Source organism: Moschus berezovskii, chromosome 10 (genome assembly GCF_049115385.1).
Source record: "Moschus berezovskii isolate FMDL1 chromosome 10, NW_MosBer_1.0, whole genome shotgun sequence".
In the NCBI taxonomy this organism is placed as follows: domain Eukaryota; kingdom Metazoa; phylum Chordata; class Mammalia; order Artiodactyla; family Moschidae; genus Moschus; species Moschus berezovskii.
The window spans coordinates 37,110,854-37,136,323 of NC_142469.1; the positions used below are offsets into that span (position 1 = coordinate 37,110,854).

Consider the following 25,470-nt stretch of genomic DNA (forward strand, 5'->3'; position numbering starts at 1 on the left):
GTCCTCCTCTCCCTTTTTATCCCTCTTTCTTTCACTTAGTCGATTTCTGAATGTTTCCCTTTATTCCTGTGATCTTTTTCATAGCGGCACTCTCTGGGGGAAGCTTTGCATAAATCTATCAACAATGTAAGTGAGCGTCACTTACACTTTGTACACAGGGCATGTTGCACTTTTGGTTTTGCATCAACATCATCACCGCTTGAAAGCTTTAACTTATGATATTAAAGAATACACTTTTGGCATCGGTAAGATACGTTGTATGTGGGGAGCAAAGCTGCTGACTTTCAGCCTTCATTTGTGTACGTGCACATCTATGTGTTGATAAGCATGCATTTTATTTTAAAGCCAAGCAAGATTTTACTTCTCAGATATAAAATTCATTATTTTAATGTTTGCATTGATAGATATAGTAAAATTTTGAAAAACTGTCAACATGTTGACTCTTAATAAAAATGGAAATAAATGTAAATGTATTTCTTCTTTTGTTAGTTTGTTTTTTAAAAAAATAGTATCAATTGAATTCTTAAGAGTATCAGATAGTTGTGCAGGTTCATAGATTCAGAATATATTTTATATTTTAATGTTACTATTAGTAAAAGATTTAAAGCAAAATGTAGTAAATCCCTTTCCAAAGAATTGGCAATGCTATTCTTTTACTTATACACACTCAAAAATGCAGATATTAAGCTTCAAAGTAATATTCCATTTAAACAGTAATTAAAATTTTTTTCTTTACATATGAAGAGAAAAATGAGATTTATTTTCACATCAAACCCATACCCAGCTTGTTCTTTAAGTTAGCAGAGAGGTAAGCATCTTTGAATATTTTTCTTGATATCCTAGGGCAGAGGTCAGCAAGCTTTTTCTGCAAAAGACCAGACAGTAAATATTTCTAGCTTTGTGGGCCATGCAGTGTCTGTGACACCTGCTAGCCTCTGTTGTTATATGGAAGTGCCCATGCGCAATACAAACGACTCTAATGTGCCAGTTCCTGACCTAGAGGAATCAAATCTTGAGTCTAGAGTGGTCCTGTGAAATTTTCTTATTTCAAAACTGTGTCCTCCTACCTCCTTAATTTCTTTCTACTGTGCAAGAAAATTTTTATCTGTTCTTTATGTTCAACTTTACTGTCTATATGAAAATCAGAAATACATGAATACACTTAATGCCATTTTCTTTAATGTATTTCAAAGTGGTACTCAATGTTGGTGAACTGAGGCTACATTTAGAAATTTTTTTTAACAGTCACGTAGAGCATAGTAAGAATTTGGGCATGGTTGCTGTATCAATTCAGATTTTCTGACATGCATACTAATTGGGATAGAAATAAGAACCCCAAATAAGATATGATTGATTATTGTCAAAAATTATTTGAGTTGTACTTCAAAATACTTGTGACAACATAGTCACTTTCCCCTAAACAGTTATAAATTAAAAAGTGTTCATTAAAATAAAAACAATTTTATTTAGTTTAAATCTATTAGTAATTGAATGAGAATGGCTTGATTCATCTCCTACAAAATAAGTAAAAGAGGTCTATAACACAATGAAATCCCCATTAATTAATTCTCTTTTGTAACATCATAGTCACTGAGGAAGAACTGTTCCCTCAGACATCTCCCAAACAAGATGTGCCCTTGTCAGTATCATTCAGCCGAGGGCTACCCACCCCCTCCACACACTGTTCAGCCAGCCTTCCATGCAAGAAGTTTCCCACTATATGCTGTCTTGTTCTAAGAGAACAAGTAATCGTTGATGCCTCTGTTCTTTATAAAAACTTGGTAATTTTTTTCCACTAAGAAAGAGAGGATGACTGGAAATATTCCAAAAATATCGTAAGGGCATTAAGTAGGCATTACTGTGGTTCTCAATCAATAAACTCAGTTTACAGGTCTTCTTAGAAAATACCAGAAAATTATGGATGATTCAGTATTTTCCTGAGTGAACATAATTTCAGAACCTTAAGTTGTCTTAGCCAGGCCCTTCAAAAATAGCAAATTAGAGGTTAAAAAGGAAAAACGATAGAAAGAATTAAAATATTCAGTTTCAAACATTTTACATGAGCATTTATATATGTTGTTGACATAGTAATAAATTATTCTACTACCCTCTACTAGACCTATGTCGAGGTTTTTAATGTTGCTTTATATATTTGAAAGTATTGAACTGAATATTAATATCATGTGGTTTAGACTTTCTAATAATTTGTGTTGACCTTTCTTGTCAAAATTAACAAGTATTCTGGCTCAACACAATTCCACAACTCCATACCTGTAATTTATTGAAAAATGAAATTGTACTTAAACACCCTATTTTTCAAATTGCTTTTTCTTACTACTTTTTCTTGTTTTCACAAAAATGAATGAACCGTCTCAAACAAAGCCTCTGGAAAGCAAGTCATTTTTTAAAAAATCATAATTTATAGGACAGCATTTTTCAAAAACACACAGAATCACTACATAAATTGTTCACCAGTATCTTGATAAATTGACTAAAGCTATAGGAGAAAAGGCAGTGGGTAATATTACTTGAAGAAGATAGGTTGTTTTCCTCCTTGATCTCATAAAATGAACTGAGAGCAGAGGACAAGTAAAAGACCAGGGCTTCAAAGACTTCTCTGGACATTGCCTTAAGATGATTCTCATTAAAGAAGCAGCCAGTTTTATGAACTCCAGAGCAGTGGTTCTCAACTATGACTGCATTAAAGTCATCTGTGAAACTTTAAAAAGAGAGAGAGATTCAGCTTTCTGATAGACTCACGTGAGGATGTGTTTAGACCATTCATTTTGGGGTGTTTTGGTACAGCGTTTCTAATAGCAAAATCAAGTGAGATGATCTGAATTTCCATCAGGAAGGATTAAAGTAATTATGGTGTATTTATACTTTGAATGATGTCTACTAGGATAAATTTGGCTTTAAGCAGCAGAATCCCCAGTATACAGTGGCTCATGCTGTCAAGATACATAATGAAGTCCCCAGGTACCTTCTGTACTTCTGCTTTGCCATGTTCAATGTGTTAGCCTTTGGACCTCAAGTTTGTCATGTCCTGGTTGAAACATGGCTGCTACAGCTCCATCTTTCATGTTTTTGAACAACTCTGCTAACACAGGAGACTCTCCGTTAAGCAGTTTTTTAATCAGGAAATAAAATCTCTCCCCCTCCTCCAAATTCTCCACATACTTCCTTTTAGCTTATTAAGTAAGACGGGATGATACATACGACCTTAGAGTTAGGTTACTGTGACTTTCTTATCCCAGTTGTAATTCACTCCTTGGTGCTGGGAGAGGGGCCTGCCATCTTGAAGATCAGGATTTTCAGTCCATTTCTGAACAAACGCAAGAGTTCAGCTCGTTGTGAAGAAAGAAAAAGGGGGAGATGGGCATTTGGGAGGAAGAAACAGTGCCTTCCATTTGCATTATCTGTAGTCATTGAAAAGAATGGGGCATTCCTACACGTCATGGATTGTATACTCTAGAAATGCCCGCCATGAAAGGAAAAACACACCTCTAAAACCAAACTTGTTGGCCTCCCTAGTGGAGAAATCATTAACCATCATTGAGTAAATCCATGAGTATACTCAGCTTGAAGGTAGCTACATATTGTTGAGTGTTTGAAAAACCATAGCAACACCTGTGAATCTTGACACCCTGATGGTTTCATAAAGGAAGTTGATGTTTATTTCTCTGTTTAAGACATACGGAATGTTTGTTCCAACAGCAGCCCCATGGGTCTCTGTTTCAATTACTTTGGACATTAAGCTCTGGTCTCTTGAGGTGTGCCCTGGGGCTCCCAAGTAATTTTTGTCATATCATGCCAGATGTATACTCTACATGGTGAAAGTCATCCATCCACCTGTTTACACATAACATAGTTAAAAAAAGCAAAAGAAAACAAAACAGGAAATTAGAGAGAGAAGTAATAAGGGTCTTGGGAGACACATGCCTAAAATAAAACACTGTTAACAATTTGGTGCACTTTCTTCCAGACTGTTATTTGTCATTTATAAATAAATATAGACACATGCAAATGCAAAAAAAAAAAAAAAAAGAGTCAGGAGATAGCAAAATGTTAGAACTGATTACCCTTAGGGATTGGGATTTGGTGAGGAAAGGGAAGGAAGTATACTTTCCCTTTCATTTTATAAACTCCTTTAGTAAAGAAATTTTTTTCACAACGAACATATTACTTTGGTAGTTAGAAATTATGTTAGGTGGTCTGGGCTCAATTCCAGACCTATTTAATCAGAATAGCCAAGGGTCAGTGACTGGGCAAGTACATTTATTAAAATCTACAGAGATGATTCCGATATACAGCCAGGTTTGAGAACCACATATTACATTTGCTATCTCAGGATATTCTTTGTTCTGAGGATAAACTATTTGTATATTTTCTGTATTCTTTCATTTCTGTAATAGGACTTTTGTTAGGGGTAAAGAAAACTAGAGTGCATCAAAAACCAAATGTTGTAAGTAGGATGTACATAGTGAAAGATATGTCTCATGTTGACATCCTATCATATCCAGTACCTCAGATTTAATATTTCAGTTTCTGTTTTGAGGGATTTCCACAAACATCATTGCAGAGGTACAGAATCTTTGTGAAACCGCCCTGTTGGAAAGAGGTAAAGCTATCCCTTCTTCAGAAAAATATATCTATATGTCTTTAATTTTGTCTTTTTGAAATTTGTATAGCCTTGTTTTAAAAAAAGATAGTATTTTAAGTGATAGAGATCAGAAGGTAGCAATTACTGTCAGTGAAGTTTGGCTTTTAAAATTATTTGCAAAGTATCTGGTACCTCCTGATTAGTAGAATATATTATTTAATTCATATATGAACTGCTGTGGTGGGAATTTTTTAATTAGGATGAAAATTTTTTCCAAAATACTCTCTTTCATTTAAAATCAGCAAAATAAAAAGCTTTAAGATTTGAAATTACAACAAATGTGTAGAAGCTTATACCATATACTTCATAATTTGAAAATAATTTGAAGCAACTAGTACTGCTTCTCATTTATTCAACAAATGCCTTTCTGTAATATTGTAATGAGAGTATTGATCTAAGTTTACCCAGACTATTTAATGCAAAGTCTATCTTTGTTTTATTTTGAATTAATGAAGCTTTATATTAATATGCATTTCCATAAAGTGTACTAAACTCTGCAATTTAAGTTATAGCTATAAAACAGCTCATTTTACATTGCTTTGCTCATTATTTCTGTCTTTAAAGTGCCATGTAATTTTCATGCTGAACAAAGGCTGACAATTTAATGCCATCTACTAATTTAATTTTGAAAAGAGCAAAATAAGTTTTGATGCTGCATTGCATGATAAAGGCTTCCTGCTTACCAAATAATGTTACTGTTTTGAGCATGACTCCAAAGATTTTTAGATAGCTTTAATATTATTTTCATATGCTTTCAAAATTAAGAATATAAAGTGTCTAAACTAAGTATACTTGAGGACTAAATTGCATGATAATGTCTTTTTGCATATACTTTATATTTGCTTAAATATAAAGATTAATCATATATCCTAAAATTAAAAATATTACTTTGGAGTTCTTTCAAGGTAAAGTATATTATGATTTAAAGTACTTAAGCTGGAGAGGTTTAAAAAGTATGCTTAGATTTTAAATGTATAGCTGTTATAAAACTGTGGTATTCATTAATTTTAAATGTTGTACTTTATAAATTTCATCCTTAATTGGTTCACGTGAGTCAAATTATAGTCAAATTAACATATGGGAGCTCTTTTTGATACAGTGACCTTTTGAAATAGTTCAGAAAAAAAAAGCTACACTGCTATGAACTGATTGGCTTCTTACTAACCTAAGTGCACCCTTAATTGGAGGACAGGATCCAGGACCACCACTAGCCCATGTGGTGCCCGTGTACAAATCAGAACGCTGTGCCACTTTTGAATGGACTTGGATGCATACCAGGGCAGATGGCTTGGTGAGCAGCTTGTTCACTGGGTAAATTCGTCCTCACTTGGCCAGGAGCCCAATAATAGCTTTGATAGGATCAGTCATTATTCTTTATGTAATGTAGTCTTTCCCTAATATTCTCATATATGTTCTGGTAAGTTGTCACCAGGGACAAGGCAGTCACATGGGTCCCTATTCTGGATCTGGGTCTAGGGTTGAACTTGGGAAGAGAATGGGGTAGGAGCCTTGTCTATTTCAAGAACCAGCTAACTCTACACATTGGGGTTCACAAACACACATTTTATTACTTTTTAACCTTTTATGATTCTTTTTTCTTTGGAAGTTGTCTTTAGTATACATTTCATCCTGATTTTCTTTGCACAAAATGGTGAGAAATCACATGACATGGTTTGTTTTGGCCCTCCAGCTCACACAAGGAAGGCTTAGCTGTTGCTGTGCCTTTCTCCTGCAGTTTTTACATTTGTGGGTTTATCTGAGCTGTAAATCATCAGTGCTTTTGCCATTTAAAGGTGTATGGAGTTGCGTTGCCTGGGGTCAGATATTGCAATTCACCATGACTCCAAACGTGGAAATAACCTCTGAAATCTTAGGCTTATTTGGAAATTAGTGAGTAGAATTCATGTAACTTTCAGTAGGTAAAGTCACTTCTTTGGAAATATGTTAAAACAGGTTAAACATGTGTCAGTAGTATCATTTCTCATCAGTACTTGACCCTCTCCACAAAGGCATGTGCTAATGTTTTCTACTAATCCTGATGTATAACCTTGCCCTTGTCCCAAACCCTTCCAGACAGCTGTCACTTACCCGAAGCTCAGTGTAGTCTGTGCCTGTTTCCTGCTGCTGGCCTCTGCCCTCTCCTGTCTTCCAGTTCATTCTTTCTTATTTTTCTTTCTCAGTTTGCACTGCTGGTGAGCCTTCAGCCTATCATTTTCTTTCTTACATACCTCATGGTAAGACAGGTGAAGCAGCCTATGTCTACCTTCCATCAACCAAAAGAAAGTTTTTTCTTATTTACAGAAAGTCACTTTAAAGTCTTTTCTTTCCATTAGCTTTCTTGGCCACAGAAACAGTTTTATCTACATATAAACACAGCATCTTATTATTTAATGGGACGCATTTGACAACTTTTTATCTGGTTTCCTTAAGTTCCCGTTAGCCTCAGACTTGTAGAATATTATTGAGTCGTCTAGTTTCAAGTTTTGTTATGTGAGAAGAGAAACAGATCAAATAAAATGGTTTCAACAAATGCTTATGTGAACACACACACATACATACAGATGCTTATACATATTTTGTGCTTCTGTTGGTTAATAAAAGTCTTAAGTATTTTAAAACACGCAGAGTCAGTGCGGATGTATTAAGGGTGATGTTTTCAATAGGAGGAACAAATAAGTTCTCCATAGTGAAAGAAAAGTACCTGTCGTCATTACAAGGCTGTAACTAGAAGATTGTGAGAGGTTTGTGATTTTTAAAAAGCTTGAAGTTTTGGAAATCCTTTTGAATTAAAATTCAAAAATAAAAACGTTTTTACACAAGAATTCTAAATTGATAACTGTTTAAAGAGTACTTCTTTAATCCTCAAATAATTTTAGCTGGCTTTCATTGAGCAGTTAAATCTTTGTACATGGCAGGAACTATTCCGAGTAAACTGTTCGTAGAAATGCTCTTTTCTGTCACATGGCCTGGTGAGGTGTTGACCAAGCAAGTGGCAGAGCTGAGATTGTAACTCGGAGCCCATAGCCTTAAACAGTCCTGTGGCTCAGCAGTAAAGAATCTGCCTGCAATGCAGGAGTCACAGGAAATGCGAGTTCAATCCTTGGGTCTGGAAGATCCCCTGGAGGAGGACACGGCATCCCACTCCAGTATTCTTGCCTGGAGAGTCCCATGGACAGAGGAGCCTGATGGGCTATAGTCCGTGAGGTTGCAGAGTCGAACACAACTGAAGTGACTGAGCGCATATGCGCTGAAAACAGAATAAAAGTGGTCATACCTCAGTTAGCTATCTAGGATATATTGTAAAACATTTTAAGTGGACACTTTAAGGCAGTTATTTTGCAGTTGTTAATATCTTCAGAATGCCTTTTCCCCTTAAATAGGCACTGTGTGAAATAGGCCTTGTATTCATTCCTCTTTGTGTACCCTCCTGTGGCACAGATTTCCCTCCTGAAACAGAATCTGGAGATGCAGCTTTCCCAGTCTCAGACCTCTCTGCAGCAACTGCAAGCCCAGTTTACACAGGAGCGACAGCGACTTACACAAGAGCTAGAAGAATTAGAGGAGCAGCATCAACAGAGACATAAATCTTTAAAAGAAGCACACGTCCTTGCATTTCAAACCATGGAAGAAGAAAAGGAAAAGGAACAAAGAGTAAGTTTTAGGTGACATACATTCAAATGTAACCCAACAGCCTGATCACTGTTAACCTTACAATTCTAAGAATTCATGTTTTTGCTCCAAAAAATTATGTATTGCTTTATTTCAGTGTGTTTTCTAGGCTATGACTTCTTGTAGGGGTCACAGTGATTAACTCATATACTAATTGTACACTGTAGGGCTTCCTTGATAGCTCAGTTGGCAAAGAATCTGCCTGCATTTCAGGAGACTCCGGTTTGATTCCTGGGTTGGGAAGATCCACTGGAGAAGGGATAAGCTACCCGCTCCAGTATTCTTGGGCTTCTCTTGTGGCTCAGCTGGTAAAGAATTCGCCTGCAATGCGGGAGACCTAGGTTCGATCCCTGGGTTGGGAAGATCCCCTGGAGAAGGGAAAGGCTACCCACTCCAGTATCCTGGCCTGGAGAATTCCATGGACTGTATAGTCCATGGGATTGCAAAGAGTCAGACACGACTGAGTGACTTTCAGTTTCCCTTTAATTGTACACTGTAGCACACATCTGTTATTTCTGTTTCCCATGATAAGGCCAAGGTCGTGATGAGACTAATGCTCTGGTTTGTCATGTGTTAGCAGTGATTCCATAAATTTAGTCATTACTGTCATCACTGTAATCTCCTAATACTGGTCTTGAGCTTAGTCTTTCATCCAATTTTTAATTTTTTTCTTTTAGTCTAGATCTACAAAAGATACATGTGCCCAAAGCATTTACAATACTTATCTCCATTTTTTCCCCCTCACACTTTCTCTTATGTACAGAATTCACAATGAAATGAAATTGGAGACATTTAAAAATAGTATAATTCCCTGTATACTGTTTGTATCGCTATATGGTGGTCACTCAGAAAAGATACATTATTTGTTTTATTATATGCCAGAATCTCGCCATATCCATTGTTTAGTTCTGTGTTAAAATGTTAGTTGGACATAGCCTTAGTGTGATTAATTTTAGTGTAGTTCATTTCTTAACACTGTATTTCTCAATTTCTTTTAAGGGCCTTATGGATAATTACAATAAAGATGTGATAGAAAAAGTTACTGATAATAATGTTTACCGTCCGTACTGTTACTGCATATACACATTTTAATCCTTTATTTGGGTATATACACTATTTTAAGAAATGGTATGTTATTTAAAAATTGTTAAAACAAAAATGTCATACTCTTAAAAACAACTAATTTGCCTGTACAGTGAGTTTAGTCTTTTGATGTTGTCCTAAAAAATCAAGGGAGTTCCTTTGGTTAATAATTCAACCTTAGCATTGCTAAATACTCTATTCATTGGATTCTATTTGTGAATTATGATAACACATAAGCTTACATATCATACTTTAATTTTATACATACAGTCTTTTCAGAACTATAATCATTTTTCAGAAGAAATCAGAACCGGCAATTTTATTGTCTGTCATTAGGTAGCCAAGCTAACCCTAAGTCATGTTGTCTGTACTCAGAGTCCTTTATTTTACCTATATTCAAAGGAACCTATACTTTATGTTTCAGAAAGAATATAAGTAGTCAAATAATAATTTTTAAAAGCATTTTAGAGTAGTGATTGAAGAAACACAGCCCTACTTACTTTGTGGTCACTTTCTCGGAAACCTTTATAGATTACAGTAAGAACAACCCTTCCTGGCACAGTTCAGTCTTTGAGCTTTGTTTTTACACTCTTGTGGCCATATATTTTTCTTCTCGTCTTGGCCACATGTATGTAGTCTGTTCCTCTGGCTAGGCTTTTAAAACTAACCACATGAAAGTCTTCAGTTCAGTTTTCCAGCTACATCCTCTCAGAGCTTTTGCTTCTGTTCACAAAGGCAGGAGCAAAGAAAGGATGACTGTAGGAAAAAGCTACAAACACTTTTTAAGGTTGGAGTTGTAAAAGCCCTCCTCTCTTTTCCTAATCAGGAGATCTTTCCTGATCTGCCCTCCTACACCTCTTTCCTGAGTCTAAGTCTGTGCACACAGAAGAATTATTTGTTAATTTTTGATGGTTAATATCTCCTTAGTGGTTTAAGAAAATAGCTTTATTTGGCAGCTCCCCTAGGTAAAGGGTCTATATCTCAATACAAACACTATGTATTGACTCTGATTCATGACGATGATGCTCCTGAAGTGAACCTACTAGTTTATTTTCTAGTGATGATCTTATATCTAGTTTTCTTGAAATAGAGATCTGTTTTCCTTAAATAAATGGGTTTTAGTATTTTTTCTATTTGGTTTGCATTTCCCTTCCTGTAGTCTAGCATAATAATTTCTGTATGTTTCTCTTATTCTAGGCTCTTGAAAGTCATTTACAACAGAAACATTCTGCAGAGCTTCAGTCATTAAAAGATGCACACAGAGAATCAATGGAGGGCTTCCGGATAGAAATGGAACAGGAACTTCAGACACTTCGGTTTGAATTAGAAGATGAAGGAAAGGCTATGCTTGGTATTTTGAAATGATTATAATCCTATCATATTTATTTTTACATCCTTCTAACTTGAAATTCAGTAAGAAATTATAACACTGTACTCTTAATTTTTGAAACCTCAAAATGACTATCTGAGTGTTGTTCGTGTTTTATGTGAAGTTACTGGATGAAGGAGCAAGTGTTGGTGGAACAGAATGAATAGAACACAAGTGGCGAAGTGAGGTTCCCGCAGCGTTCTCCGTACTTTGGCTGTGTAAACAACACGGTGGCGCTTCCATTTGTCGTTAAGGGACTAACTGGAGTTGGTCCGTGACATTCATACTTCCACTATCAAGTGACTGAAAGGAGTAGATAAGCATGGATCCACATGTCTTTAGGCTGTATCATCATATTGGTTTTTTATTTTTCCCCACTTTAGGATTTTGTTTCAGTGGGAAAAGTCATGTTCGGTCTGACTTTTTGTATGGGTATTTATAGAGGTTATTATTAAATAGGATTTTTATCTTTGAGGTGTTAAAATCATTACCTTTTCTAAAGAAAATAATTGAGTTTGGGAAAAAACTGAAATGTATTTAAAGGGGTTTTTGTTTGTTTTTAATGTCATTCAATAACTTTTTATTCCTGTCGTTTTATTTTCCTTGTTTTTTTATGTTTGTTTTTTTTTTTTTTACCAAATTCTCCTAATGTTTTTCGTGTCTTTTGTAACACTTCAGTGGAACATTCTTTTCAAAGTAAGAATTGAGAAAAAAGGAAAAAGAAAAAAGAATTGAGAAAAAATATTCAAAGTTGTGAATATTTGGGGCCTCAAAGGGAAAACCGGTTGACCCATTTCATCATCTCTGCTGTTGCTGGGAGTTCTCGGCCAGGTCGTTACAGCTCTCTCCTCTTCCTGAGGAGAGGTAAAGATGGGCCAAGTGTTGGAACCCTTGTCCACTGAAATATGATTTAAGTATGTCTTTGTTGACAATAGGACTTCTGGTGATTTCTTAAACTTTTTATTTTGAGATAATTGTAGAATCACACGTGGGCATCCCTAGTGGCTCAGTAGTAAAGAATCTGCCTACAAGGCAGGAACCAAAGGAGCCACAGGTTTGATCCCTAGGTCAGGAAGTTCTCCTGGAGAAGGGCATGACAACCCACTCCAGTGTTCTTGCCTGAAGAATCCCATGGACAGAGGAGCCTGGCAGGCTACAGTCCATTGGGTCCCAAAGGGTCAAACACAACGGAAGTATCTTAGCACGCACACAAACTTTTTATTTTGAGACGATTCACATGAGGCTATATATTCACATGTGGGCATCCCTGATGGCTCAGATGGTAAAGAATCTACCTGCAGTGCAGGAGACCTGGGTTTGACCTCTGGGTTGGGAAGATACCCTTGAGAGAGAAATGGCAATCTGCTCCAGTATTCCTGCCTGGAGAATCGCATGGACAGAGGAGCCTGGTGTGCTATAGTCCATGGGGTTGCAAAGAGTCGTACACAACTGAGTGACTAACACTTTCACTTTCATAAGAAATAGTATGGAGAGATCATCTGAATGCTTTATCCAGTTTCCCCCAAAGGTAACATTTTCAAAACTAAAGTGCATGTCACAGCCAGGATGTTGACATTGATGCAGACACAGAAGACCCAGAACATTCCCATCACCATGTGATCCCTGCTACCTGTATATAGCCACATGTACTTTACTCCCTCCCCATCTTTAACTTCTGGCACATTCATCTCTTCTGCATTTCTTTAATGTTGTCATTTTAAGAACAGTGTAAATGGAATTGTACAATTTGTAACCTTTTTTGCTAGTGGCTTTTTTCCACTCAGCATAATTCTCTGCAGGTTCATTCCGGTTGCTGCATGTATCACTGGTTGTCCCATGGTATTGACCTCTCAAATTTGTTGTCTTCACCCCCTGAAGGAATCCATGTGTTTTATGGAAATTTAGGCAGGAGTTGAGTTGCAGGAGTTTTTGTGCAAATGTAGGCAGGAGTTGGTCATATGATAATCATATGTTTAGTTTGTTAAGAAACTGCCTGTTTTCCAGACTGGTTATACCATTTTACATCCCCACCAGCAATGTATGAGTGACCGAGTTTCTTCACATCCTCACCAGCATTTGATGTGTCATTATTTTGTATTTTAGCCATTCTGGTAGGAGTTTAGTGATATCTCACTGTGAATTTTACTTTGTATTTCCCTAATGGCTAATTTCTCACACGCTAGTAAAGTCATGCTCAAAATTCTCCAAGCCAGGCTTCAGCAAAACGTGAACCATGAACTTCCAGATGTTCAAGCTGGTTTTAGAAAAGGCAGAGGAACCAGAGATCAAATTGCTAACATCCGCTGGATCATGGAAAAAGCAAGAGAGTTCCAGAAAAACATCTATTTCTGCTTCATTGACTATGCCAAAGCCTTTGACTGTGTGGATCACAATAAGCTGTGGAAAATTCTGAAAGAGACCACCTGACCTTCCTCCTGAGAAACCTGTATGCAGGTCAGGAAGCAACAGTTAGAACTGGACATGGAACAACAGACTGGTTCTAAATAGGAAAAGGAGTACATCAAGGTTGTATATTGTCACCCTGCTTATTTAACTTATATGCAGAGTACATCATGAGGAACACTGGGCTGGAATAAGCACAAGCTGGAATCAAGATTGCTGGGAGAAATATCCATAACCTCAGATATGCAAATGACACCACCCTTATGACAGAAAGTGAAGAGGAACTCAAAAGCCTCTTGATGAAGTGAAAGAGGAGAGTGAAAAAGTTGGCTTGAAGCTCAACACTCAGAAAACAAAGATCATGGCATCTGGTACCATCATTTCATGGGAAATAGATGGGGAAACAGTGTCAGACTTTATTTTTTTGGGCTCCAAAATCACTGCAGATGCTGATTGCAGCCATGAAATTAAAAGACGCTTACTCCTTGGAAGGAAAATTATGACCAACCTAGACAGCATATTAAAAAGCAGAGACATTATTTTGCCAACCAAGGTCCGTCTAGTCAAGGCTGTGGTTTTTCCAGTGGTCATGTATGGATGTGAGAGTTGGACTGTGAAGAAAGCTGATCGCCGAAGAATTGATGCTTTTGAACTGTGGTGTTGGAGAAGACTCTTTAGAGTCCCTTGGACTGCAAGATCAGTCCTGGGTGTTCGTTGGAAGGACTGATGCTAAAGCTGAAGCTCCAATACTTTGGCCACCTCATGCGATGAGTTGACTCACTGGAAAAGACTCTGATGCTGGGAGGGATTGGGGCCAGGAGGAGACGGGGACGACAGAGAATGAGATGGCTGGATGGCATCACTGACTCTGTGGACATGAGTTTGAGTGAACTCTGGGAGTTGGTGATGGACAGGGAGGCCTGGCGTGCTGTGATTCATGGGGTCGCAAAGAGTTGGAGACGACTGAGCTTCTGAACTGAACTGAATGACTAATGGTATTGAGGATTTTTCCACAGGCTCATTTACCATTTGTGTATCTTCTTTTCCAATTTGATTATTTCTGTTTTTACACCCATCTGTGGCTTCAGGGACCATCTGTTGTGCTGTGACTCAAATATGTATTTCTAGACCAAACTACTTTCCTTGTGAATTAGATTTATACTTTTTACAACTTTTAGACTGTTAGATATTCTAACTCACACTCTGTGTTTTAAAATATTAGCTCACCATCTTCCTCACTTCTAAAATATGTTTCCATTTCTAAAGTCTCCACTTGAATTTATGGTATCACTGTTTACTGAGTTGCTAAATTATGAATCTAGGAGGTGCCTTCAACCTTTTTTCTTTTGCTTCCACATCCTGTTAGTTCCTCCTTTTAAATATTCTCTGTATCTGTTTCCTCTTCTTTCATCCTTCTGCCACACTTAATTCATGGTTGTACCATTTCTCACCTGAATTATTGCCGCAGTCTTCTTGCTGATCTCTATTCTATAGTTCATTCTCCAGACTCCAGTTGGGTTAATTTTTGCTAAACTTAAGTCTCACCATGTGACTTTAATCCTTCAGTGATTTCTTGTGTCCTCCCTCAAGTCCTGAAGCAGCCCAGCACCAGGGGAAACAACTTATGAGGCTCTTGGAAGGAGCCTAAATTGACTTGCCACAAGCACAGTATTTCTTTTTTTTTTTACAAACTTTTTATTTTATATTGGGGTATAGCGGATTAACAATATTGTGATAGTTTCAAGTGGAGAACAAAGGGATTCAGCCATACATATACAAGTATCCACTCTCCCCCAAACTCCCCTCCCATCCAGGCTGCCACATAACATTGAGCAGAGTTTCCTGTGCTGTACAGTAGGTCCTTGGTCATTATTCATTTTAAATATAGCAGTGTGGACACGTCCATCCCAAACTCCCTAACTGTCCCTCCCCCTGGTAACCATAAATTTGTTCTCCAAGAAGCGTAGCATTTCTTTAAAATCTCATGTTTTAGCTTTGAAATTTGTAGTTTGTATTTTACTCATATCTTCAGTATTAATATAAAAACAATGACTTTTCCAGAAATCTTCAGGTCAAATTCATGTTTCAGAAGATGGCATATGTCCACGCATTTTCAATATCTTAGTTTGAGGACCGTGAATCAAAACATGCAATGGAAAGCATTTGTATTAAAAAGCTTTCTCAGACTGGGCTCCATTGTCTTTCCAATATAACTACTTGCTCTGTGGGCACTTACCACACCAAACTTTTTATAGTTTGTCTGATAGACCAGGTTCTTTCTGCTTTTCCATATGTTAGCCTGTGTTACTATGACAATTCCTTTGTGATCCTATCCCCAGTTTCCCTCTCCTAGGAAATCTGGGTTCTTGACACCACCCTGCTCTCATTATAACCTGTGTTCATCTCTGATACCCCACTTAACTCCCTGACATGATGTTTTTCCCTCTAGCCTGTGCAGTTATAAAAACAAGGTTATATTTTATTCTCCCCTAGTATAGTACCTGGCATTCAGTATGTTTGGACTTTATGAAATAATCTCAAATTCAGATAAAATGATGACTTCCAAATCACCAGGAACATTTACCAGATAGTGCTTAACATCACTGAGTGATATTGTGGGAGAAGTTTCTTACCTGGGTGGGAAGTTCCCTCCTAAATATATGTTATAGTACTATTCAACTCTAAATTTATTATTCTACTAGTGATGAGGAGAGTTTTAAAATTTTCCTTTCCGTTAGCACCTTGCTTGCAAACTGAAAGCTTGTACAGAAATACCTTGATTCATTTGAGCAACTGAAAATTTTCTTATCCTCATCAAAGCTAGATGAACCTCTAAATTGATACTTCATGATAGTCTGTAGTAGTCTAAGAGGCATACACAATTCTATGATAGTTTAATGGAAATATATGTGTCCTAATTAAAAAAAAATTAATACTTTGTAAATACTTTGTAACTTTTATAATTTTTATCTAAAATACTAATATTTTTAAAATACACTAAATCTCTTTTTTCCCTTGGATTCCAGCTTCCTTACGCTCCGAACTAAACCAGCAACATGCAGCTGCAATTGATTTGTTAAGGCATAATCACCATCAAGAATTGGCAGCTGCTAAAATGGAATTAGAGCGAAGCATAGACATCAGCAGAAGACAGGTAAAAGAGCATTGTGTCCTCTGATGACTTCTTAAATGTGAACAGATTTGAAAATGTTCCGTTATGAAAGCTATTTTGTAATAGCTAATATCTCACTAGTAATTATTTACTGTCTATATTAAAGAGTTATTTTTAAATAGAAATAGGTTAATTTGACTTTAGTATAATGGTCAGTTTATTTTATGACCTTTCAATAGAATATTTTGAATTTTATTTGCATTTTGAGTGAACAATGAAGTGTGAATAATCCAAAGAGTGAAAAGAGAATACTATAAAACAGCAGTGTCCAGTGGAACTTGCCATGATGAGGGACCTGTTGTTTTGATATATCTGTCCTAAGGTAGTCACTAGCCAAACATGTCTAGTGTAACCAAGGACCTGATTTTTTTATTAGTTTTTATTAGTTTATTTAATTGCTTTCAGTTAATCTAAACTTGAGTATAGATAGCTGTGTCAGATAGCACAGCCATGGAGGTAGCAGGTCTTCAGGAAGAAAAGGATAATTTGTATTTCCATGTCACTAGCACAGCTACCGGAGAAGGCAATGGCAACCCACTCCAGTGTTCTTGCCTGGAGAATCCCAGGGACAGCAGAGCCTGGTCGGCTGTCGTCTGTGGGGTCGCACAAAGTCAGACACGACTGAAGAGACTTAGCAGCAGCAGCAGCACAGCTCCTGTTCACACTGTAAATTTTTCTCCTAAGTACTGTCTCTAATTAGATAGTTTGTATCCTGAATATATGTCTGGATGAAGTGGATTTCTAGGCATAGTACAATGAAGGCCATTCTTTATCAGTTAATTACTAATGACTTTCACTTTGTTCTTCAAATATGTTAAATGATCAGCTCAAATTTTTCTTCATTACTAGAAAGCTTTAAATGAACTACCTTATAACCACGGAGGTAAGTTCTGTTCTCTTCAGCTAGACTGCTGCTGGAATTGACAGTGTCTAGGTCGGCAGAATTTGCCGAAAGCAGTGACTTCTAGGGAGATGGAAGGGAGCTTATCTGTCAGACAGGATAACTGCTTGACCAGCATGAAGCAGATGAAGTCTTCTAAGCAACAGGATGTGTGTGTTTGGGGATGGCCTTCATTAGAGGCTGGTCCTTTTTAAATTAAAGGACAATGGTACCAGCATTTTAGTTCAGGACCACATAACTTACTGAGTACATAAGAGCCCTGTGTTCTAATCTCAGCTCTGCCACTGATTATAAGTCATCCTTGGACAAATCCTCTATTTGGTATTGTTTTCTTAATCAGTAAAATGAGGGAGATGTATTTATATGGTCTTTCAAGTCCCCAGTGGCTCTAAATTACTGAAGCTGAATCTATATAGACACTTCTTTATATATATGAGAATAGAGGTTTCCTGGTTTCAGCAGTTTGCTTTTGAAGCAATGTCAGATTTATTACATTTGACATTCCAGTATGTCATTTTCTTCCCCTTAAACAGAGAAAGTGAACAGGTAGAGAACTTTCCAGAACTATTTATTTTCCAGAGTAAGGAGCACATGTGCAGAATAACAGATCTACAAGATGAAGTAAGACACAGAGAGCATCACATCTCAGACTTGGATCAGGAGGTACAGCACCTTCATGAAAATATAAATGCCCTAACCAAGGAACTGGAATTTAAGGGAAAAGAAATTCTCAGAATACGAAGTGACTCCAACCAGCAGATGAGGTATGCCATTAATTACTGCAGAAGGAATTTGCAGTGTTACCTGAAAGACTATTGCAATGGTATTTAACAATATATGCCTATTTTCATGACTAGATAGCCTTCCAGTAAGATACTGAAGACCAGTTTTTACTTTGTTGACTATGTTATAATTTGACTGTAGAAGAAATGTTTATATTTTGAATGATGTATGTACATTTACTAACTTTTCAAATTGTATATGAGTAAAATCTTTTAAAAATGTTATTTAAAAAAGCATTAAAGGAGACAACTTTAACAAGCTAGAAGATTAGAGCAAAGTAAGTACTTTAGACTGTTACCAATGATTTTCTAATTTTCTATATATTATACCTAAAAACCATTTCAAATCTCGTAGAATATAGAAAGTTTTGAAAGCTTGACTTAAGAATAACATTCTCTTAACTAAAAATAAATTAAACAGGTTGCATGAACAAGATTTAAACAAGAGACTTGAAAAAGAGCTGGATGTCATGACAGCAGACCACCTCAGAGAGAAAAATATCATGCGGGCAGATTTTAATAAGACTAACGAGCTACTCAAGGAAGTAAATGCAGCTTTACAAGTGTCGTAAGTCACCTTATGTTAAAGAAAATTCACATGTGGAGAATAAATAAATTGAAGAGAATCAAATTAAGTGATATTTTAAAAAGAAAACTTAATGCCATATTACAGATGGTAATTGCAATATAATATATTATTTAATTAGAAGAAGGCAGTTGAATGAATATGTTTAATCAGATGCTGCTGTCACAATTGTACTAGGACAATACTTGTCCAAAGACTGTCCCTCAGGGATCATGAACTGTCATGCCAAGGTGAAAACCCAAAAGATACCCATATTGTGACCAGTGGGATTATTATGATCCTATATATATATATATAAATAATACATAGTTTGCAAAAATACCAAAATACCTTAAAGAAACAAATATGCCTCTTAATGGTAGTGATTCCTTGTAAGAACTGCATTAGGAGATATTGGGGATGGAGAAGAGCAAAAACTTCCTTCTTATTTTGTATTACTCTATTTACACATTGTTTAATTCCTACAACAAGCATTTGATTGTTTTATGATTTTAAAAATCAATAAAGGTAAAATATCACAAAATTACTACTTATACATAGTGGCTTCTATATAGCTAAAACCCAAAGTTCTAATTACTGGTTTATGTTTTTATTGTGTTTTTTTTTTTTAACTTACTTGCCCCTCTCTTTTTTTACACTGATTTATAAACTTCTATCGGAGAAGGCAATGGCAAGCCACTCCAGTACTCTTGCCTAGAAAATCCCATGGATGGAGGAGCCTGGTTGGCTGCAGTCCGTGGGGTCGCTAAGGGTCGAACACGACTGAGTGACTTCACTTTCACTTTTCACTTTGACACATTGGAGAAGGAAATGGCAACCCACTCCAGTGTTCTTGCCTGGAGAATCCCAGGGACGGGGGAGCCTGGTGGGCTTCCGTCTATGGGGTCACACAGAGTCGGACACGACTGAAGTGACTTGGCAGCAGCAGCAGCATAAACGTCTATAGCCAATGCACCTGGCATTCATTCCATCTCTGTGGCCTAAACTGTGGTCCAATTTATCTCAGAAATAATTTACTCTGAGCTGCATCATATGGTTTATTCACCTTTAGTCTCTCTTTTTCCAATCAATTAAAAGGCTTCATTAAAAAATGTAAGTCTTTCCACATAGTTTGATAAAGTCAAAATATAGTGACTTAATTCCATTCCCCTTGCAGTCAAGCTGGGGCTCCGGTGTGCCTTCTCCGGCCTCATCTCACAGCCATCCGTATTCCCTGTCTGCTACTTGTGTGTCAGCCACACTGACCCTCTCAGTTTCCTTCTGAGTCTCCTGTGTTGTTCTCTGCAGTCTAGAATAACCTTCTGTGTCATTCCTACCTATTACCTTCTTCCAGTCATCTCTCATTTCCTGCATTTAACCATCCAAGTCTCATAGTAAATATTGTTACATATGTACCATATCTGCCCACTTTGACTACAGCTGAAACGGGAAACAGCACCCCCCACCCCGACCCCCAACCCTGGCCATTGGCATTTACTTCAGTGGCCTCTGAGGTGAGCTTCTGTTTCTGATGGACCTCCTCAGAATTTTCCCATCAGTAGGCACTCAGGGCTTCCCTGGTGGCTCAGAGGTTAAAGCGTCTGCCTTCAATGCGGGAGACCCGGGTTCGATCCCTGGGTCGGGAAGATCCCCTGGAGAAGGAGATGGTAACCCACTCCAGTATTCTTGCCTGGAGAATCCCATGGACGGAGAAGCCTAGTAGGCTACAGTCCAGGGGGTCGCAAAGAGTCGGACACGACTGAGCAACGGAACGAACGGACGGAGGCACTCAGAGAATATTTTACAAGTAAAAATTTTGAGGATTCCCTCTAATATTTACTACTTCATAAAGTTATCATTGAAATGGTAGAGACTCATGAGATAATTTCTTCAGTCATGGTGGTTTTTGGTGTTTATGGTTGCTGGAGGTACTTTCTAAATCCTTTTGAGCTGCAGTTAAGAGCTCATACCTGCTGTGTAGAAGAGCTCACATCCTCAGGCATTCTGCAGAAATGAGTTACAGTAAACCCCAGGGCCGGGCTTTCCCTTCCTCTGACCTCTGTGTTATTTATCAGACAGAGCCTCCAAAATCTCCCACTTCATACCCTGAAAAAACATGCTCACAGTAACAATAACCTGTCTCTGTCCATGTGTCCTGTCTCCTTAGGAATATTAATTTACAAAGAGTAAAGGTTATATCGTTTTTACTTCGTTTTGTTTTTTATGGTTTTGAACATTATAAATTTTCAGTAGATAATAAATAGTTTAATATTCAGTTTTAATCAAAGAATTAGTATTACTCATAAGTCAAGTATTTTATCTGATTTTCTAGATCTACCATTTTTTTCTGCTTCAACTAGGTCTATGCTAAACCAAACATATTTCTTTTTTCACCTGCTATCATCATGAAATTAGTCTCTAGTTTTAGGTATCTACTCATTTAGATAAAAACAAACACAAAGACAAATGTATTTAGACCAGCAACATCTAACAGATTTTTCTGTAACAGCAAAAATGTCCAGTATAGTAGCTGCTAGCCTTCTAGAAAGGCTATTGAGCACTTCAGACAGTGGCTGGTGAAACCAAGGAACTAAATTTTTAACTTCATTTAATTTTAACTAATATAAATACTAGTAGCCACATATGGGCTAGTGGCTTCCATATTGAAAAGAAGAATTTTAGACAGTTGGATATTTCTGACCCATATCCTGAAATGCAACCTGCTAGGATCTGCTCAATGGATTTAGACAGAGGTGGAATGCAGGGAGGGTCCATCTTGGTTTAAGGAACTGGGGAGAACAACTTTTGGACTACTTTCAGCCTGTTTCAGAGAACTAAGGGCACCTTATTAAAGTTCCTAGTCAACTGCATGCTGACTTTAAAGCTTCAAAATCAGGAAAGCCCTGTGGATTCTTGGCAGTGGGTGTGATGGAGGGACCAGCGGAGCATGGGTCCACCTGCAAGGTTGCAACTGGGAGCTGAGGGGCCTCTGAAGCAGCTGGACATTTCTTGTTTCTGTTCCTGTCCCAAGCCCTTGTTTGGACTCCAGGGAAATGAAATGGGGACAGAAATTTAAAGGAGGGAACATTGTAGAAATGGTGATAAGACTTCTGTATCTGTTACAGAATGATTACCAGCAATCTTCTCTAATGCTGGGTGTTAAAGCCTACTTAGGTTTTTAGATATTCTATAGAAATCGTTTTATTTTTTTGAATGGTATAGTATCTTAGTAAAAACATTGTATCTAAGAAATATGTCATGGTTTTTGTTTTAGAAACAATTGAGAGAATGGACTATTTTTTAAAGAATTGTGTTTGAGCTAAATGTAAATATACACAGAACTTGGAGTCATGGCAGATCTATATTATGCAAAAAAAGGTGATTTGTCTCAGATGATTATTGTTTAGGTTATTTTACCTTAACTTCTCACAGTACTGAGGGCTTCCCAGGTGGCGCTAGTGGTAAAGAACCTGCCTGCTAATGCAGGAGACATAAGAGCCATAGGTCCTATCCCTGGATTGGGAAAATCCCCTGGAGGAGGGCATGGCAAACCTTTCCAGTATTCTTGCCTGAAAAATCCCATGGACAGAGGAGGTGGGCGGGCTACAGTCCATGGGGTCACAAAGAGTTGGACACGACTGAAGCAACTTAGCACTGTACTGAAGCCAAAAGATAATTTCTTCTTGAGGGAAACACTGAGCTTCTGTTCAGTTCAGTTGTTCAGTCGTGTCCCACTCTTTGCGACCCCATGGCCTGCAGCACGCCAGGCCTCCCTGTCCATCACCAACTCCCGGAGTTTACCCAGACTCATGTTCATCGAGTTGGTGATGCCATCCAACCATCTCATCCTCTGTCATCCCCTTCTCCTCCTGGCTTCAATCTTCCCCAGCATCAGGGTCTTTTCAATTGAGTCAGTTCTTCGCATCAGGTAGCCAAAGTATTGGAATTTCAGCTTCAGCATCAGTCCTTCCAATGAACACCCAGGAATGATCTCCTTTAGGATGGACAGGTTGGATCTCCTTGCAGTCCAAGGGACTCTCAAGAGTCTTCTCTAACACCACAGATCAAAAGCATCAATTCTTCAGCTCTCAGCTTTCTTCACAGTCCTACTCTCACATCCATACATGACGAAGGGAAAAACCATAGCTTTGATTAGACGGACCTTTGTTGGCAACGTAATGTCTCTACTTTTTAATATGCTATCTAGGTTGGTCATAACTTTTCTTCCAAGGAGTAAGCATCTTTTAATTTCATGGCTGAGGTCAGCATCTGCAGTGATTTTGGAGCCCCAAAAAATAAAGTCTGACACTGTTTCTGTACTTGTACTTGAACTCGGTTTGTGCTGTGTTGTGCTCAGTTGCGTCTGACTCTTTGCGACCCCTTGGACTCCCAACTAGGCTCCTCTGTCCATGGGATTCTCCAGGCAAAAATACTGGAGTGGGTTGCCATTTCCTCCTCCAGGGATCTTCCCAACCCAGGGATCAAACCTGTTTCTTGCTTCCCCTGCATGGGCAGGCGGATTCTTTACCACTGCGTCAATAATCCCTAATTAAAAAGAAGTTCTCCACCACATTAGAATTACTTACTCTTTAAAAGTTGTTTGAGTTTTTAATATAATACCCTAATAGTTCATTGTTGTTTGATTTTTAAATTCCCGTAGTCATTTTCATAATCTTTGTGAGGACAGGATGTAGGTTGTTATATTGCCACAAGGTTGAGTCTGTGCCTGTAATTTAGGTGAAGAGAAGTTTAATATTATACTGCTAGAATTACTTTATTTCCTTTCCTTAAGGCTATAGGAGAAAGGTGGTATATTAAGAATTCTTTCATCTTATACAATTAAAATTCTAAAATAGATACGTGACTATTGTTGTTTGGCTCTAAAAGCTCAACTTAGTGATTTTTTTGGTCAGTTATTTTAAAAACGTAGAAGAACTATCAACTTGGAAAATTTTTATGTAGCTTTTTAAACATTCATATTTTTGGTTATTGTTGTCTAGGAACCATAGACACTGACCTATATACTCTCAGAGCAAAAAAAAAGGCTTAGGATGCCTGGTGACCCTAATTAATAATTTTATATGCTCTATTTCTGTCTGTTCATTCTTTGTGTTACTTCTAATGGGAATCTGTATTTTGAGTAAAAGGCTGTATGTACTTGGTGTGGTTCCCTCAAGGCAGTGTTTGCTAGGCTTTAAGCTTTCCTATAAAGCCTTTGGGAATTTGGTCATTTCTGTCCACGTATGATACTGTTTTCTTAATATTTTTAATTGACTCATTTTAATTAATTAGCTTTTTCTGTTAAACTTTTAACTCTGCAGTTAAATCATTATTACTACTGAAAAATAGTTTTCATTATTTCAAATAGAAGCAAAGCTATAATCATATAGTTTCTGTGAAAATCAGTTCAGTTCAGTTCAGTCGCTCAGTCGTGTCCGACCCTCCACGACCCCATGAATCACAGCACGCCAGGCCTCCCTGTCCATCACCAACTCCTGGAGTTCACTCAAACTCATGTCCACAGAGTCGGTGATGCCATCCAGCCATCTCATTCTCTGCCGTCCCCTTCTCCTCCCGCCCCCAACCTTTCCCAGCATCAGAGTCTTTTCCAGTGAGTCAACTCGTCGCATGAGGTGGCCAAAGTATTGGAGTTTCAGCTTTAGCATCAGTCCTTCCAATGAACACCCAGGATCGATCTCCCTTAGATTGGACTGGTTGGATCTCCTTGTGGTACAAGGGACTCTCAAGAGTCTTCTCCAACACCACAGTTCAAAAGCATCAATTCTTCGGCGATCCTACAACAATATTATTAGATCCTGGGTAGCACTGATGCCCAAGGCCTGCCTGAGAGTTGTGAAACAGTGTAATAAGCATATATGTTATGAAGGCCAGTCAAGATACACAGAACCAAACAGACTTTTCTCCTCATAATCCGAATGATTAAAGGAGAACAAACCAAAAACCATCTCCTGTATTACTAGTTGTTCACACCTAGTCTTTGGGAAGCAGCTGGCTTAGAGGACTGTGTGGGGCAGCTGAAGAAAGGGGAAGGGTTGATGGGTGTTGACTTGAGTGGATATCAGAAGAGTACCAAGTGTACTCCCCCCATCAGGAGTTTGAAAGACTCGTAATTCTTGAAATATGTTTGCGAATTAAATCTTCTTCATATTACTTGTTCTCTCCTTTAATGCTTTCTCATTTGTTTTTATATGGATGTTTCTTCAATTTAATCAATTATTTTTTCCATTTAATATCCAGGTATCTTAAAAAATAATTTGGTGCTGTAAAGATATTTTGAGGAGATTAACTGATAATTCCATAGGTAAAGAATGTTAAAAACATACACTGGAATTTAAGTACAGAGACTTTTATTCTGCAGAAAGGTGGTTCAGGGATATTAACTGACTGTTTTAGACTCACTTTACTTTGACTTCTCATTGTACTGGTACAAAAAGATCAACATAATGGTTTAAAATAAGGCTTTAAATTAAGATCTTTTTTAAGCGACCATTTATTACCAGATATTTTTGTTCAGTCTCAGGAAACAGCTCAAAAATCTTGTACCTTATTTTTAACTGATAAAGTACTCCAAGTGACACCTTGTGGCTACTCTGGTTTGAAACACAAATGCCTTTTCCCATTTCTCCAGCTTCTCAAAACCATTGCCCATAAAATATATAAACCTTTGCCAATACAATGCCACATCATGATCAAATGCAAGGTTACTGTATATGAGCTCAGTGACTTGTCACAGCAGAAGTCTCACACTGGACTGACAAAGTCCCAGTGGATCCTGAGACAGTTGCTTTCTAGCTCCACACTTCTCTCCCTCATACTTCCCTACTACCCAGAGTAGAACTTTA

General features: G+C 37.6%; 1 protein-coding gene across 1 annotated transcript in view; it reads left to right on the forward strand.

Moving 5' to 3' along the window:
* FAM184A (family with sequence similarity 184 member A) overlaps positions 1 to 25,470 on the forward strand; it is a 127,273-nt gene that overhangs the window by 92,720 nt on the left and 9,083 nt on the right. Inside the window, exons 10-14 of the mRNA XM_055433400.2 lie at positions 8,102 to 8,314; positions 10,613 to 10,766; positions 16,214 to 16,341; positions 17,840 to 18,024; positions 18,464 to 18,610. Of these exons, the coding sequence (XP_055289375.1) occupies positions 8,102 to 8,314; positions 10,613 to 10,766; positions 16,214 to 16,341; positions 17,840 to 18,024; positions 18,464 to 18,610 (827 nt within the window). The remainder of the gene's footprint in view (positions 1 to 8,101; positions 8,315 to 10,612; positions 10,767 to 16,213; positions 16,342 to 17,839; positions 18,025 to 18,463; positions 18,611 to 25,470) is intronic.